The 17,275-nt window shown below is 42.1% G+C and overlaps 1 protein-coding gene across 3 annotated transcripts in view; it reads left to right on the plus strand.

Annotated features, from left to right (window-relative positions):
• rttn (rotatin) overlaps positions 1–17,275 on the plus strand; it is a 422,229-nt gene that overhangs the window by 122,066 nt on the left and 282,888 nt on the right. For all 3 annotated transcript variants that reach the window (XM_070888469.1, XM_070888467.1, XM_070888468.1), the window contains exons 19-21: positions 8,315–8,414; positions 14,073–14,161; positions 16,045–16,162. In XM_070888469.1, the coding sequence (XP_070744570.1) occupies positions 8,315–8,414; positions 14,073–14,161; positions 16,045–16,162 (307 nt within the window). The remainder of the gene's footprint in view (positions 1–8,314; positions 8,415–14,072; positions 14,162–16,044; positions 16,163–17,275) is intronic.

Consider the following 17,275-nt stretch of genomic DNA (forward strand, 5'->3'; position numbering starts at 1 on the left):
AATAGCCTGTCGCTACTTTTATTAATTTATGTATCTGCACTCCTAGATCTCCTTGCTCCTCTACCCTATTTAGACTTATATTTTCCAAGGAGTTTGTGGCTTCCTTATACTTCTACCAAAATGCACCACTTCACACTTACTTTATTTGCCAATTACCTGCCCATTCTGAGGGTTTATTAATGTCATCTTGTATTTTGTCAGTCTTCCTCAGAATTAACTATACCCCCAATTTGGTATCATCTGCAAGTTTTGAAATTGTACTTTGGATTCCCGAGTCCAAATCATTTATGTAAATGGTGAACAATCTTATAGAACACTACTTCCTACCTTTGCTAGTCTGTGTAACTATCCTTAACTCCGACTGTGTTTTCTGTGCTACTTGTCCCCTGACTCCACGTTCTGACCATAGTTATTGAGTGTACTACGATCGAAAGCCTGCCTTATCAAGGCCTCTTGAAAATTCAAATATATTACATCTACTGCATTACCCTTGTCTACTTTTTCTGTTACTTCAAAAAATTCAATAAGGTTGGTCAAGCTTGACCTTCCCGTGCTGACTACTCATTTTTTTTCGGTTTCTAGATATTTTTCTATTACAAACTTTGAGTAAAGATTCCATTATCTTTCCGACCAGCAATGTTCGATTAACTGGTCTATGGTTTCCTGAACTTGTTCTGACTCATTTTTTTGAATATAGGAATCACATTAGCTATCCGCCAGCTTCTGGCACTAATCCTTTTCTAATTAATTTTTATATATGTAATAGTGTCTCTGCTAACTCTTCACTAGCATCTTTTAATATGCACGGATGCAATCCATCTGGACTAGAGGTTTTATACCCAAAATTTAATTTGCTTTTCAATTCATAGATTTGTAGAATCTTATGGCACAAAAGCATTTGGCCTGTCGTTCCTGCGCCGGCTTTTTGAAAGAGCTGTCCAATTTAGTCCCACACCCCAGCTTTTTCTTCATAATCCTGCAAACTAGTTCTCTTCAAAAACATGGCCAAGTGCTTTTTGGAAGTTCCTATGGAATCTGATTCCATCACCCTTTCAGGTAGCACATTCCAGATCATCAGAACCCTCTGTGTGAAATAATTTCTCCTAATTTCCCTTCTAGTTCTTCCAATGATTTTAAATCCATGATCTCTGGTTACCGACCCACTTGCCAGAGGAAAGAGTTTCTCTCTACTTGCTCTATCAAAACCTTTCATAATTTTGAATACCTCTATTAGGTCTCCCCTTAATCGTCTGTTCTAGTGAGAACAATCCATGCTTCTCCAATCTCTCCACATATCTGAAGTCCCTCATCCCAAGTATCATCCTGGTAAATATCCTCTCTACCCCCTCCAAGTCCTTGAAATCCTTAAAGCGTGGTGCCCAGAATTGTACGCAATGCTCCAGCTGCGGCCTAACTAGTGATTTGTAATGGTATAGCTTGACTTACTTGTTTTTGTATTCAATGCCCCTATTTATAAAGCCTAGTTAGGGGTAATATATTAGCATGGATAGAGGATTGGTTAACAAACAGAAAACAGAGAGTCGGGATAAATGGGTCATTTTCCGGTTGACAAACAGTGACTAGTGAGGTGCTGCAGGGATCGGTGCTGGGTCCTCAACTATTTACAGTCTATATTATTGACTTGGATGAAGGGGCCATGTGTAATGTAGCCAAGTTTGGTGATGATGCAAAGATGGATGAGAAAGCAAATAGTGAGGAGGACACAAAAAATCTGCAAAGGGATATGGACAGGTTAAGTGGGTGGGTGAAAATTTGGCAGATGGAGTATAATGTGGGAAAATGGTGAGGTCACACCTGGAGTACTGTGTACAGTTTTAGTCTCCGTATTTAAGGAAGGATATACTTGCATTGGAGGCTGTTCAGAGAAGGTTCACTAGGTTGAATCCGGAGATGAAGGGGTTGACGTATGAGGGTAGGTTGGGCCTATACTCATTGGAGTTCAGAAGAATGAGAGGTGATCTCATTGAAACTTATAACATAATGAGGGGGCTCGACAAGGTGGATGCAGAGAGGATATTTTCACTCTGGAAACTAAAACTAGGGAGCATAGTCATAGAAACATAGAAAATAAGTGCAGGAGTAGGCCATTCGGCCCTTTGAGCCTGTACCACCATTCAATATGATCATGGCTGATCATGCAACTTCAGTACCCCATTCCTGCTTTCTCTCCATACCCCTTGATCCCTTTAGCCATAAGGGCCACATCTAACTCCCTTTTGAATATATCTAACGAACTGGCCTCAACAACTTTCTGTGGTAGAGAATTCCACAGGTTCACAATTCTCTTGAGTGAAGATGTTTCTCCTCATCTCGATCCTAAATGGCTTAACCTTTATCCTCAGACTGTGACCCCTGGTTCTGGACTTCCCTAACATCGGGAACATTCTTCCTGCATCTAACCTGTCCAATCCTGTCAGAATTTTAATATGTTTCAATGAAATCCCCTCTCATTCTTCTAAATTCCAGTGAATTTCAGTCTAGTCGATCCAGTCTTTCTTCATATGTCAGTCCTGCCATCCCGGGAATCAGTCTGGTGAAACTTCGCTGCACTCCCTCAATAGCAAGAATGTCCTTCCTCAAATTAGGAGACCAAAACTGCACACACTACTCAAGGTGTGGTCTCACTAAGGCCCTGTACAACTGCAGTAAGACCTCCCTGCTCCTATACTCAAATCCCCTTGTTAGGAAGGCCTGCATGCCATTTGCCGCCTTTACTACCTGCTGTATCTGCATGCCTACCTTCAATGACTGATGTACCATGACACCCAGGTCTCGTTGCACCTCCCCTTTTACTAATCTGTCACCATTCAGATAATCTGCCTTCGTTTTTGCAACCAAAGTGGATAACCTAACACTTATCCACATTATAACTGCATCTGCCATGTGTTTGCCCATTCACCTAACCTGTCCTAGTCCCCCTGCAGCCTCCTAGCATCCTCCTCGCAACTCGCACTGCCACCTAGTTTAGTGTCATCTGCAAATTTGGAGATATTACATTTAATTCCTTTGTCTAAATCATTAATGTATATTGTAAACAGCTGGGGTGTCAGCACTGAACCCTGCGGTACCCCACTAGTCACTGCTGGCCATTCTGAAAAGGACCTGTTTATTCCCACTCTTGGCTTCCTGTCTGCCAACCAGTTCTCGATCCATGTCAATACATTACCCCCAATACCATGTGCCTTAATTTTGCACACCATCTCTTTTGTGGGACCTTGGCAAAGGCCTTTTGAAAGTCCAAGTACACCACATCCACTGGTTCTCCCTTATCCACTCTACTAGTTACATCCTCAAAAAATTCTAGAAGATTTGTCAAGCATGATTTCCCTTTCATAAATCCATGCTGACTTGGACTGATCCTGTCACTGCTTTCCAAATGCGCTGCTATCACATCTTTAATAATTGATTCCAACATTTTCCCCACTACCGATGTCGGGCTTAACTGGTCTATAATTCCCTGTTTTCTTTCCTCCTTTTAAAAAGTGGGGTTACATTAGCTACCCTCCAATCCCTAGGAACTGAACCAGAGTCGATAGAATGTTGGAAAATGACTACCAATGCATCCACTATTTCTAGGGCCACTTCCTTAAGTACTCTGGGATGCAGACTATCAGCCCCTGGGAATTTATCGGCCTTCAGTCCCTTCAATTTCCCTAACACTATTTCCTGATTAATAAGGATTTCCCTCAGTTCCCCCTTCTCGCTAGACCCTCGGTCCCCTAGTATTTTCGGGAGGTTATTCGTGTCTTCCTTAGTGAAGACTGAACCAAAGTATTTGTTCAATTGGTTTGCCATTTCTTTGTTCCGCATTATGAATTCCCCTGATTCTGACTGCAAGGGACCTACATTAGTCTTCACTAATCTTTTTCTCTTCACATATCTATAGAAGCTTTTGCTGTCAGTTTTTATGTTCCCTGCGAGCTTACACTCATACTCTATTTTCCCCCTCCTAATTAAACCCTTAGTCCTCCTCTGCTGGATTCTAAATTTCTCTGTCCTCAGGTTTGCTGCTTTTTCTGGCCAATTTATATGCCTCTTCCTTGGATTTAACACTTTCCCTAATTTCCCTTGTTAACCAAGGTTGATCCACCTTCCTTTTTTTATTCTTACGCACAGGGATGTACAATTATTGTCGTTCATCCATTTGATATTTAAATGTCTGCCATTGCCTATCCACCGTCAACTCTAAGTATCATTCTCCAGTCTATCCGAGCCAATTCACGTCTCATACCGTCGAAGTTTCCTTTACGTTCAGGACCCTAGTCTCTGAATTAACTGTGTCACTCTCCATGTTAATGTAGAATTCTACCATATTATGGTCACTCTTCCCCAAGGGGCCGCGCACGACCAGATTGCTAATTAATCCTCTCTCGTTACACAAAACCCAGTCTAGGATGGCCTGCTCTCTAGTTGGTTCCTCGACTTATTGGTCTAGAAAACCATTCCTTATACACTCCAGGAAATCCTCCTCCATAGTATTGATTAGCTCAATCAATATGTAGATTAAAGTCACCCATGATAACTGCTGTACCCTTATTGCAAGTGTCCCTAATTTCCTGTTTGATGCCATCCCCAACCTCCCGACTACTATTTGGTGGTCTGTACACAACTCCCACTAATGTTTTCTGCCCTTTGGTGTTTCTCAGCTCTACCCATATAGATTTCATATCATCCACGCTAATCTCCTTCCTTACCATTGCTTTAATCTCCTCCTTAACCAGTAACGCTACCCCACCTCCTTTTCCTTCCTGTCTGTCCTTCCTGAATATTGAATACCCCTGGATGTTGAGTTCCCAGCCTTGGAGCCATGTCTCTAATCCCAATTACATCATATCTGTTAACAGCTATCTGAGCAGTCAATTCATCCACCCTGTTACGAATGCTCCTCGCATTGAGACTCAGCCTTCAGGCTTGTTTTTTTAACACTCTGTCCTTTTAGAATCATGTTGTAATGTAGCCCTTTTTGACTTTTGCCCTTGATTTCTCTGCCCTCCACTCTTCCTTTTCTCCTTTCTACCTTTTTGCTTCTGCCCCCTTTTTACTTCCCTCTGCCACCCTACATAGATTCCCATCCCCCTGCCTTTTTAGTTTAAACACTCCGCCTAGGACATCGGTTCCGGTCCTGCCCAGATGCAGACCATCCGATTTGTACTGGTCCCACCTCCCCCAGAACCGGTTCCAATGTCCCAGGAATTTGAATCCCTCCCCCTTGCACCATTCCTCAAGCCACGTATTTAGCTGAGCTATCCTGCAGTTCCTACTCTGACTAGCACGTGGCACTGATTACTGCCTTTTGAGGTCCTACTTTTTAATTTAACTCCTAGCTCCCTAAATTCAGCTTGTAGGACCTCATCCTGCTTTTTACCTATACGGTTAGTATCTATATGTACCACGACAGCTAGCTGTTCATCCTCCCCCTCCAGAATGCGTGCAGCCGCGCCGAGACATTCTTGACCCTTGCGCCAGGGAGGCAACATACCATCCTGGAGTCTCGTTTGTGGCTGCAGAAACGCCTATCTATTCCACTTACAATAGAATCCCCTATCACTATAGCTCTCCCACTCTTTTTCCTGCCCTCCTGTGCAGCAGAGCCACCCCTGGTGCCATGGACCTGGCTGCTGCTGCCTTCCCCTGATGAGTTATCTCCCCCAACTGTTTTGGAGGGAGATGCCCGCAGGGGACCCCTGCACTACCTTCCTTCCACTGCTCTTTCTGATGGTCACCCATTCCCTATCTGCCTGTGTAACCGTTACCTGCGGTGTGACCAACTCACTACACGTGCTATTTACGACATCCTCAACATCGCGGATGCTCCAGAGTGAATCCATGCGCAGCTCCAGTGCCGCAATGCAGTCTGTCAGGAGCTGCAGCTGGATACACTTCCTGCACATGTAGTTGTCCGAGACACTGGAAGTGTCCCTGACTTCCCACATAGCATGTCACGGTCTGGGCTCTCCTGCCATGGCTTAACCCTTAAATTACTTAATTAGGCAGCAATGCCAAAGGTTACCTACTAATAAGAATAAGAAAAAAGATAAAGCGAAAGAAAACTACTATCCACTCAACCAGCCAATCACTTATCCTCTTGGCTGTGACATCACCCTTCGATTACTTTTTACTTCTTTCTTACTTGACCTTGCTGCAGCTCGTCGCTGCTCCTCCGACTGCCGCCGATCCCCGGACTCCCGCTGGGCCTTTATAGGCCGCCGCTGTAACTCCTGCGGCCGCTGCTCCTCCGACTTCCTTAGGTCTTAGAATAAGGGGCCGCCCATTTAAAACTGAGATGGGGGACAATTCATCTATGCTTCATCTATGGTGTTTCATTATTGGCTAGCCTTTGTTCTTTAGCGGAATAAATTTCTCCTGACCTTTATTGATCAACGTTTTAAATATTCCCCACTGCTGTTATACCTCTTTGTCAATTATTTTTCCAATTGACCTTCCCTAGTTCCATTCTCATTCCTCAAAATTAGTGGGTTTTTTTTCAATCTATTACATTGGTCTTGGTCTTATATTTTTCGCAATCATTATTTGAAACCTCGTTCGTTATGTTGTGATTGCTAATGCTTAGATGTTTCCCTGTGCTTATTTCTCTTATCTGCTCTGATTCTTTTCCCATTACTGGATCCACTCTTGTTGGGTTTCTTGTGTACTGTGTAAGAAACGAGTCCTGAACACACTACATAAAACTACATTCCCATTTCCGCTTTATCTACCTCTTGCCAGTTTATTTGTGGGGGAGGGGGGGCAGTTGAAATCTCCCATGATTATCATTCTATGTTCTTTACTCATTTCATAGATTTGCTTATATATTTCTTCCTCCACTTCCCTTCTATTATTAGTGCTCTGCGGAATACCCCTATTCTATTTTCAGCATTCTTAATTATGTCCCTTTTTTCTATTGGCATGTTATCTCTAATCAGTACAGCTACCCACCCCCCTCCCTCTTCCTTCTCTCTCCTTTCTAAATACCTTATATCCTGCAATTTTTAACTGCCAGTCCTGTTCTTTATTAAACTATGTTTCAATTCTCCTTACTACATCTGACTGCTCGCTACAAATTATTGCCTCCAGTTCCCCCATTGTGTTCTGGATGTTGAGCACATTGTTGTACAGGCAATTTAATTAGTATTTATTAATTGTTCCACTTACTTTATTTTCAACAATCATTTTACATTTGTGTTCTATAACTACCTGTTCCCTGACCGTTTAAGAACATAAGAAATAGGAGCAGGAGTAGGCTATTTGGCCCCTCGAGCCTGTTCCGCTGTTCAATAAGATCATGGCTGATCTGATCTTGGGCTCAACTCCACTTCCCTGCACACTCCCCATAACCTTTGATTCCCTTATCATTCAAAAATCTCTACCTCCACCTTAAATATATTAAATGACCAAAGGGTTATATTACCCTTATTCCTTACTTTGATCTGACCTTTACTCTCATCTCATCTATTTCTTTTATCTTCAATATTATGTTATTTTTGCCAGATCCCTCCCTCTGTCTTATTTTAAAGACATGTTTTTCCCTTCCTTTTCACAGCTTGAGTCTCCATGTACCCTTAACTACACCAGGAACTGTATTGTAAGTGCTAGATCAGATCACAGAACTGTACAAAATTTCACTCGGAAATCCTGTCTGATACTCATCTGAAAGATTGTACGAGAGTAGCCAACTTTTCTGGAGTGGGGAAGAGCACGATTCTTTTCAAGGCATTTTAAAAATGTTCTTGTCGAAATCTCCTGTGTCACACGTCAACCCTGTGAGCGGGCACTCGCAGGCCCCTGTCGACGAATCTCTGCAATTAGCTGCTCGGAGATACGGGAGATCAGCCTGAGAATAGCTCTGTTTCTTTCTCGCTCTCTCGCTCTGGATTCTTTTTCTTACCATTCTACTTGGGGATGGTCTTGGTCCAGTCAGAACCTAGCTACCGTGGCATGAATGTGATCAGGAGCTCGGTGTGGGGAAGGGAGATTCCGGGCATGAAGTATCAGCTCACCATTATTTAAATAGATATGCATGGTTTCATTAATTAACAGCCAGCCGAGTTTAAACTGTAATCTGTTTGTATTGTTTAGTGCTGATGTAGTATGTTGGAGGGCCTTGCTGATCATTACAGTTTGTATTATGTATTATACAGTAGGCCCTTCAATTATGAAGCTGGGTAAGATTTCCTGAGCATATCAGTCTACCTCTCTCACGCACAGCTCTGATTACTTGTTCTCATTGCCATATTTAACATAGAAATCATTGAATTATCAGGGCACTACCATTCTGTTGTCCTTTATGCCCTAGGATGAAAGTGTTTGCAAAGTGTATGAAATCCTAATCTCGGAGACTGTTGACCTGGTTCTTCGGAAATCTGCAGCAGAGCAGCTGGTTATTATGGCACAAGGTAAGTGCAGCATGTCTATAATTTTCCAAATGGTAGCACTTTTACTGCCCCGTCACATGAAACAGTTTATTTTTCTATTTTGGGGACGTTCATTTAAAATGTATTGTACTGCAAAATGGATTTCTATCTTCTTGGTTACTGAGGAATGAATGATGCAGGATGGGGCTCAATATTGTGTTAAATTGCACATGATAACTATAGCTCTTTCTATTTTATACTATTTCGACCAGGCATCTGCAGCATAACTAAGAGCGCCTATTTCCAGCTCCGTAACATCGCCCTTCTCTGCCTTTGACTCAGCTCATCTGCTGCTGAAGCCCTCATCCATGCCTTTGTGACCTCCAAGACTTGACTATTCCAACACACTCCTGGCTGGCCTCCCACGTTCTACCCTCAGTAAACTAGAGGTGATCCAAAACTCAGTTGCCCATGTCCTAACTTGCACCAAGTTCCACTCACCCATCACCCCAGTGCTCGCTGACCTATATTGGCTCTCGGTTAAGCAACGCCTCGTTTTCAAAATTCTCATTGTTGTTTTCAAATCCCTCCATTGCTTTTACCCTCCCTATCTCTATAATCTCCTCCAGCCCCATAAACCCTGAGATGTCTGTGATCCTCGAATTCTGCCCTCTTGAGCATCCCTGATTATAATTGCTCAAGCATTGGTGGCTGTGCCTTCTGTTGCCTAAGCTCGAAGCTTTGGAACTCCCTCCCTAAACATCTCCGCCTCTCAGCCTCTCTTTACTTCTTCAAGACGTTCCTTAAAACCTACCTCTTTGACCAAGTGCTTGGTCACCTGCGCTAATTTCTCCTTATGTGGCTCGGTGCCAATTTTTTCATCCCATAATACTCCTGTGAAATGCCTTGGGATGTTTCACTACGTTAAAGGCACTATATACAAGTTGTTTTAAGGATCTGCAATGATGGGAATCACAGAATACTAACAAGCGTTGGCACCTCTACACCTCTTTCCCCTCTCCAAGGTGGATTAATAGTTTGTTGTGCTATGATAAACAAGTATTAAATGCAAGACAACCGCTTCCAAACACACACAGGGAGGGGAATTGAGAGCCCCAGGCCATTCTCACATACCTCCTTTGGTGCCTGCGAACAGATGTATGGAAAAATGTCACTTGTGCACCTATCCAGCCATGCATTGGGCAAGGCACAGGAGGAAACATAGAAACATAGAAAATAGGTGCAGGAGTAGGCCATTCGGCCCTTCGGCCCTTCGAGCCTGCACCAACATTCAATATGATCATGGCTGATCATGCACTTCAGTACCCCATTCCTGCTTTCTCTCCATACCCCTTGATCCCTTTAGCCGTAAGGGCCACATCTAACTCCCTTTTGAATATATCTAACAAACTGCCCTCAACAACTTTCTGTGGTAGAGAATTACACATGCTCACAACTCTGAGTGAAGAAGTTTCTCCTCATCTCGGTCCTAAATGGCTTACCCCTTTCCTTAGACTGTGACCCTTGGTTCTGGACTTCCCCAAGATCGGGAACATTCTTCCTGCATCTAATCTGTCCAATCCTGTCAATTTTATGTTTCTATGAGATCCCCTCTCATTCTTCTAAAATCCATTGAATATAAGCCTAGTCAATCCAATCTTTCTTCATCTGTCATCCTGGGAATCAGTCTGGCGAACCTTCGCTACACTCCCTCAATAGCAAGAATGTCCTTCCTCAGATTAGGAGATCAAAACTGCACACAATACTCAAGGTGTGGCATCACCAAGGGCCCTGTACAACTGCAGTACGACCTCCCTGCTCCAGTACTCAAATCCTCTTGCTAGGAAGGCCAGCATGCCATTTGCCGCCTTCACCATCTGCTGTACCTGTATGCCAACTTTCAATGACTGATGTACCATGGCACCCAGGTCTCATTGCACCTCCCCTTTTACTAATCTGTCACCATTCAGATAATCTGCCTTCCTGTTTTTGCCACCAAAGTGGATAACCTCACATTTATATACATTATACTGCATCTGCCATGTATTTGCCCACTCACCTAACCTGTCCAAGTCACCCTGCAGCCTCTTAGCATCCTCCTCACAGCTTACACTGCCACCCAGCTTAGTGTCATCTGCAAACTTGGAGATATTATATTCAATTCCTTCGTCTAAATCATTAATGTATATTGTAAATAACCGGGATCCCAGCACTGAACCTTGCAGTACCCCACTAGTCACTGCCTGCCATTCTGAAAAGGACCCGTTTATTCCTACTCTTTGCTTCCTGTCTGCCAACCAGTTCTCTATCCACGTCAATATATTACCCCCAATATTATGTGCTTTAATTTTACGCACTAATCTCTTGTGTGGGACCTTGTCAAAAGCCTTTTCAAAGACCAAATACACCACATCCACTGGTTCTCACTTATCCACTCTACTAGTTACATCCTCAAAAAATTCTAGAAGATTTATCAAGCATGACTTTCCTTTCATAAATCCATGCTGACTTGGACCGATCCTGCCACTGCTTTCCAAATGTGCTGCTATTACATCTTTAATAATTGATTCCAACATTTTCCCCACCACCGATGTCATGCTGACCAGTCTATAATTCCCTATTTTCTCTCCTTTTTTAAAATGTGGTGTTACATTAGCTACCCTCCAGTCCATAGGAACTGATCCAGAGTCTATAGAATGTTGGAAAATGATCACCAATGCATCCACTATTTCTAGGGCCACTTCCTTAAGTACTCTGGGATGCAGACTATCAGGCCCTGGAGATTTATCGGCCTTCAATCCCATCAATTTCCCCAACATAATTTGCTGACTAATAAGGATTTCCTTTAGTTCCTCCTTCTCGCTAGACCCTCGGTCCCCTAGTGTTTCCAGAAGGTTATTTGTGTCTTCCGCAGTGAAGACAGAACCAAAGTATTTGTTCAATTGGTCTGCTATTTCTTTGTTCCCCATTATAAATTCGCCTGATTCTGACTGTAAGGGACCTACATTTGTCTTTACTAATCTTTTTCTCTTCGCGTATCTGTAGAAGCTTTTGCAGTCAGTTTTTATGTTCGCTGCAAGCTTACTCATTCTGTTTTCCCCCTCCCAATTAAACCCTTTGTCCTTCTCTGCCGAATTCTAAATTTCTCCCAGTCCTTGGGTTTGCTGTTTTTTTTGGCCACTTTATATGCCTCTTCCTTGGATTTAACACTATCCCTAATTTCCCTTGTAAGGCACGGTTGAGCCACCTTCCCCGTTTTATTTTTACGCCAGACAGGGATGTACAATTGTTGAAGTTCATCCATGTGACCTTTAAGTGTCTGACATTGCCTTTCTGCCATCAACCCTCTATGTATCATTCACCAGTCTATCCTAACCAATTCACGTCTCATACTATCGAAGTTACCTTTCTTTAAGTTCAGGACCCTCGTCTCTGAATTAACTGTGTCAATCTCCATCTTAATGAAGAATTCTACCATATTATGGTCACTCTTCCCCAAGGGGCCTCACACAACAAGATTGCTAATTAATCCTTTCTCATTACACAATACCCAGTCTAGGATGGCCAGCTCTGTAGTTGGCTTCTCGACATATTGGTCTAGAAAACTATCCCTTATACACTCCAGGAAATCCTCCTCCTCCACCATGTTGCTACCAATTTGTTTAGCTCAATCTATACGTAGATTAAAGTCACCCATGATAACTGCTATACCTTTATTGCACGCATCCCTAATTTCCTGTTTGATGCCATCCCCAACCTCACTGCTACTGTTTGGTGGTCTGTACACAACTCCCTCTAGCGTTTTCTGCCCTTTGGTGTTCCGCAGCTCTACCCATACAGATTCCACCTCATCCACGCTAATGTCCTTCCTTACTATTGCGTTAATCTCCTCTTTAACACAAAGCAAGAAAATAATAAGCATCATACAAGTGAGGAAGGAGGAAAGACTTTATTTATGTTTAGCAACAGCAGTTGCATCCACTCTGCGTCTGCCCTCTTTTTACTTCTCTGGACCAAGGCTCATAGGGTTCACTGCTGAGTGGCTGAGCCACACAGACCAGCAAGAGCCTAAGTTCGATCCCTAATATGTGTTGAGTTATCTGATCGCAATCTGGACAGAGTAGGAAGAATTACAATTAGCCTCAGCACTTGAGTTAAGTAGGTGAAAAATCATTCCTGCTTACTGCTCCTGACTGCTATCAGTGACTGCTGATAGAAGTGTGCATGCATGAACATCATCTGAGGACAGTATTGGGATGGTGCCCCGCGGTTGCCTATCCTGTTAGTACCCACTGTAGAGACTTGTAAATGAAGAATAGTCATTCAAGTGCGATTATAACAAGGTGCCTGGAGCTCCTAGACCTATATCCCAATGAGCAATTAAATGTCTTCAGGAAAGGAGCAGAGTAGATTGTTGGGAAAAAAAAGAAAATCACAGAAAGCTATTCGATTAGTTCATTGCTGCAATTGTTCATTTAGTAGCATTGCCAAATTAAAAATAGAAGTCTGAAAATGACACAGCCTGGAGTTCTCACTGTTCCAGTTTTTGGTGGTTGAAGTTCCTCAGATAATGAAACATTCCAAACCTGCATGGAACAAGACCTGGACAACATTCAGACTTGAGATGATAAATGTCAAGTAACATTTGTGCCACACAAGTGCCAGGCACTGACCATCTCCAACAAGAGTGTGTCTAACCAACCCCTCTTGACATGCAGTGGCATTACTATCAACGGGTCCCCCACCATTAACATCATGAGTGCCACCATTGACCAGAAACTGAACTGGACCAGCCATGTTGTGGCTATTAGAGCAGGTCAAAGGCTGGGTATTCTGCAACGAGTAACTTGCTTACCGATTTACCAAAGCCTCTGTCCCACCTACAAGGCACAAGTCAGAAGTATGATGGAATACTCTTCACTTGCCTGGATGGTTGCAGCTGCAGCAACACTCAAGGAGCTCAACACCATCCAGGACAAAGCAGCCCACTTGATCAACATTTCATCCACCACCTTAAACAACCGCTCTCTCCATTATCTGCATGCATTGGGTGCAGTGTGTACCATCTACAGGATGCACTACAAAAATTCTCAAGATTTCTTCCCAAACCCGTGGCCTCTACCACCGAGAAGGAGAAGGGCAACAGGCACATGAGTACACTGCCATCTCAGGTTCCCCTCCAAGTCATACACTATCCTGACTTGGTCATATATTGTCGTTGCTTCGTTGTAGCTGGGTCAAGATCGTGGAACTCCCTACAACAGCACTGTGGGAATACCTTCACACAGATTGCAATGGTTCAAGATGGCAGCTCACACCACTTTCTCAAGGGCAACTAGGGATGGGCAATAAATGCTGGCCTTGCTAGAAATGCCCACATCCCAAGAGTGAATAAAAAAAGTGGATTCCGTTTTTGCAGATGTTATGTTTAAAACTAGTATTCGAAGTATCATAGAATGATGCAACACAGGAGGAGGCCATTCAGCCCATTATACCTGGCCCTTTGGTAGAGCTATCCAATTCATTCCACTCTCCTCTTTCCCATAGCCCTGTCATTTTTTTTCTCCAAGTATTTATTCAACTCTCTTTTGAATGTTACTATTGAATCTGCTTCCACCACCCTTGGAGGCAGTGCATTCCAGATCACAACAACTTGCCTTGTAAAACAAATGTTTGCTCATGTTTGTTATTTATCTACAGATGCCAAAATCCATGCAGTGTTGAAAAAACAGGGGATAGTAGAAAAGATTATTTCATTTATACATGAAAGTGTGCACAAAAATGGAAAGGTACTGTGCAAAATGTTTCCTTTCATCGTTTATGATGATTGCTGATGTTATTGTAAAGTTGATGCTTTGTAAAAGGTTTTGGATAATGGATATTTAAAATGTTTTTAAATTTCTAATTCTCTAATTATTTTCAGTGAAAACACGAGTGCTGCTTTTGGCCTGTATCCATTTTAAAAGTCTGAATTTTATTTGTTAACCTGTAAATCATCATAAAATCAAACATTTATATGTGGTATGAGTGAGCCATAAAACTGCCATGAGCTACCTTTGTACATGTTTTATTCATTCTTGGGATGTGGCCGTCGCTTGGCATGCCCAGCATTTATTACCCATCTTCAGTTATCTTGAGTTTGATAGCACTGCGTGGTTTGCTCAGCCAGATAAGAGTCAACCATGTTGGTGTGGGACTGGAGTCACATATAGGCCAGACCGGGTAAGGACAGCAGGTTTCACTAAAGGACATTAATGAACCAGTTAAATTTTTATGACAATACAACTGCTTCATGATCACTTTTACTGATACCAGATTTTTATTTCAAATTTATAAAAACTGATTTCAAATTCTCAAACCGCCATGATGGATTTTGAACTCCTGTTCTCTGAATTACTAGTCCAGTTTACCTACCCACCAAATTCCTGTACCCCGTTAAATGCTAAGAAAGAACAATCATTCCAACTCCTCAATTTTGAAACCATTTGAAATATCAAGCAGGGCTGAATTTACTTAAAGAAACTGATAAAAGGGCATAAATATTCCCATTGTCTAGAAATTAATGATGTTAGAGGACGAATACTTAACAGATTCATGACATTGCTCTGTATTTAAAATAAACTGGTTAAATAGTAGATAAAGTAGATACAGTAGCTAACGCAAGCTAAGCACTTGTCTGCTAAAATTGCAAGCAATTATTTCAAGTCTCCTATACTTTAGAGGATTTACATAATGCACTCCTGCAATACTACGCAATGCAAAATGGCAATCCGTGAGGCTGCAATATCTAATGTATTCAAGGTAGTGTTTTTTTAAGTGTGAACATAAGAACATAAGAAATAGGAGCAGGCCTTACGGCCCCTCGAGCCTGCTCCGCCATTTTATACGATCTTGCCTGCTCCCCATAACCCCTTATTCTCTTAAACTTAATAGAATCAAATAAATCAGAAGATATCTCAGAATTTTGTTGCATGAGTTTAAAAAAAAGTTGGGCATATTTCTGCCAAATTCAATTATTTTTCTCATTATTTGTCCATTTTTAGATCTTCGAAGTTAATTTTTAGTGCTATTCACATCTTTTACCTGGTCATTCAACATAAGTCATTGTTGCATTTCCTACTGTCTTCTGGTATTCTACCAGCTTAGGTACTTTAACTTTCTGTCCAGAGATGCATTGAATGGTATAATCTGTTTCAGTTGGAATGATGTGCACAGAAATAAATGTTGTCAAACTATTGCGTATTTTAAGTTTAAAAAAAAACTTCAAAGTATAGGAGACTTGAAATAATTGATTTTTGCCATTTATTTCCCCTTAAAACCATATTGATCTTTTTGCCATCTGTATGGAGTGGATAAAAAAGCCCGTTTGCACATCTAGTGATTAAGCTTGTGAATCAATTTATTAATTAAAACCGATTGGATGCCTTATTTTTCTGCTGGCAGAATCTCTTGAGTTGTGATGAGTGAAGGAAAATGGTAGGTTAATGGTGTTTCTTCTAAAAACTAGTTTTTAAAAAATCCATCCACAGCTGGCGCAACTTGAACAGGGTTTTTTCAGTATTGTTATTTACATTTATTAGAGCTATAAATTAAATCAGTTAACTCATGATTAAAATTTGAAGGTATATTCACAATTAAGTGTTTGTGTACATTTTCTTTTTCTGTTGACTAGAGCATGCAGTGCTTGGTGTTGCCATGTCTCGCTATTTTAAGGAAACTGGTTTACTTGGACCCAACCCTGCGCCACAGCCTCGCTCAGCAATCCTCTTTCCTGCTTGCCCTCTTCAGAGGTGAGATTCCTAAACTTGCATATGTTGCTTTCTTCAACTGAAATGTTCTGTTACTGAGGCATCAAGCTAAATTACTAAAGGGGCGAGAGTCTAGGTTTTTTTTGTTCAAACTATTCTCTCTTTTTCTGTCCTCTGTGTGGGAGCTGATGGCCTGGTGGGAGAGGAAGCCATGGAATGCTGCAGGCCACATTTTCTGTTGTAATCCTAAGTGGCTCCCTTCCTTTCTTCTCCCCTATTACTTGTTCTTCCACTATCCCTTTACTTCCCACTGTCTTCCCATTCTAACAGCTCCCCTCACTCCCATCGCTACTCACTTTTATTGCCATTTCTACCATTTATCCTCTGAACTACTCATTCAAACCCTGTATCCTCCCTTCCTATTGGTCCGTTGTAAAATTTACCTGACTCTTTACATTTCATCCACTCCCCCTTCTCTTTTCCGCCCCCCCCCCCGGCTCCCAAAGGGGGAGCAACAGTGTAATTACAGCATGGCAGTTTCCATTATGTGTGCACATAGGAATTTATAATGGAAAAAGTTGAAAACAAGTGCATGCAGATGTGATAGATATATATGGCCTCTCTCATGGTGCTGCTCATAGGTAGTTTGGGGTCTGAAGCAGCTTGTGATGTTTAGCTTCTGCGGTAGAGCTGTGTTTTACATGGCCTGGCTCTGTAAGACATTGCTCAGATGCTCCTTACTGGGAAGTTTCACATCCTGAGGCTGTTGAGAGGTTTTGTAGGTTGACAGGTTCTTGACAATTCCTTGCTCTCGTCCTTGGGGAGAAGCGAGTCTATCAATATTGGAGAAAGTCTGGTTTACTCTTCATTTTGACACTTTGGACTGTAATGGGCTTGCACACTTGATGCAATGCCTCATGAAATTTATGAAATATGCATTTTTTGGTTTAATTGAAAATCATCATTCTAAATCAGCAATGGAAGATAGCACTTGAGGCTGATCTGAAAGTTGATCCAGAGCTGCCTATCCTTTGATGGGGTGTGTGGGGTGGGTGGGGGGAGAAGCAAATTGGATACTCCTTTATGTAAATGAAATAAATTGTAGAACATTTCTGAGATACCAATAGCTTGAGTTGTAAATTGCAAACTTCCAAA

The sequence above is a fragment of the Pristiophorus japonicus genome, chromosome 1, assembly GCF_044704955.1.
Source record: "Pristiophorus japonicus isolate sPriJap1 chromosome 1, sPriJap1.hap1, whole genome shotgun sequence".
Taxonomy (NCBI): domain Eukaryota; kingdom Metazoa; phylum Chordata; class Chondrichthyes; family Pristiophoridae; genus Pristiophorus; species Pristiophorus japonicus.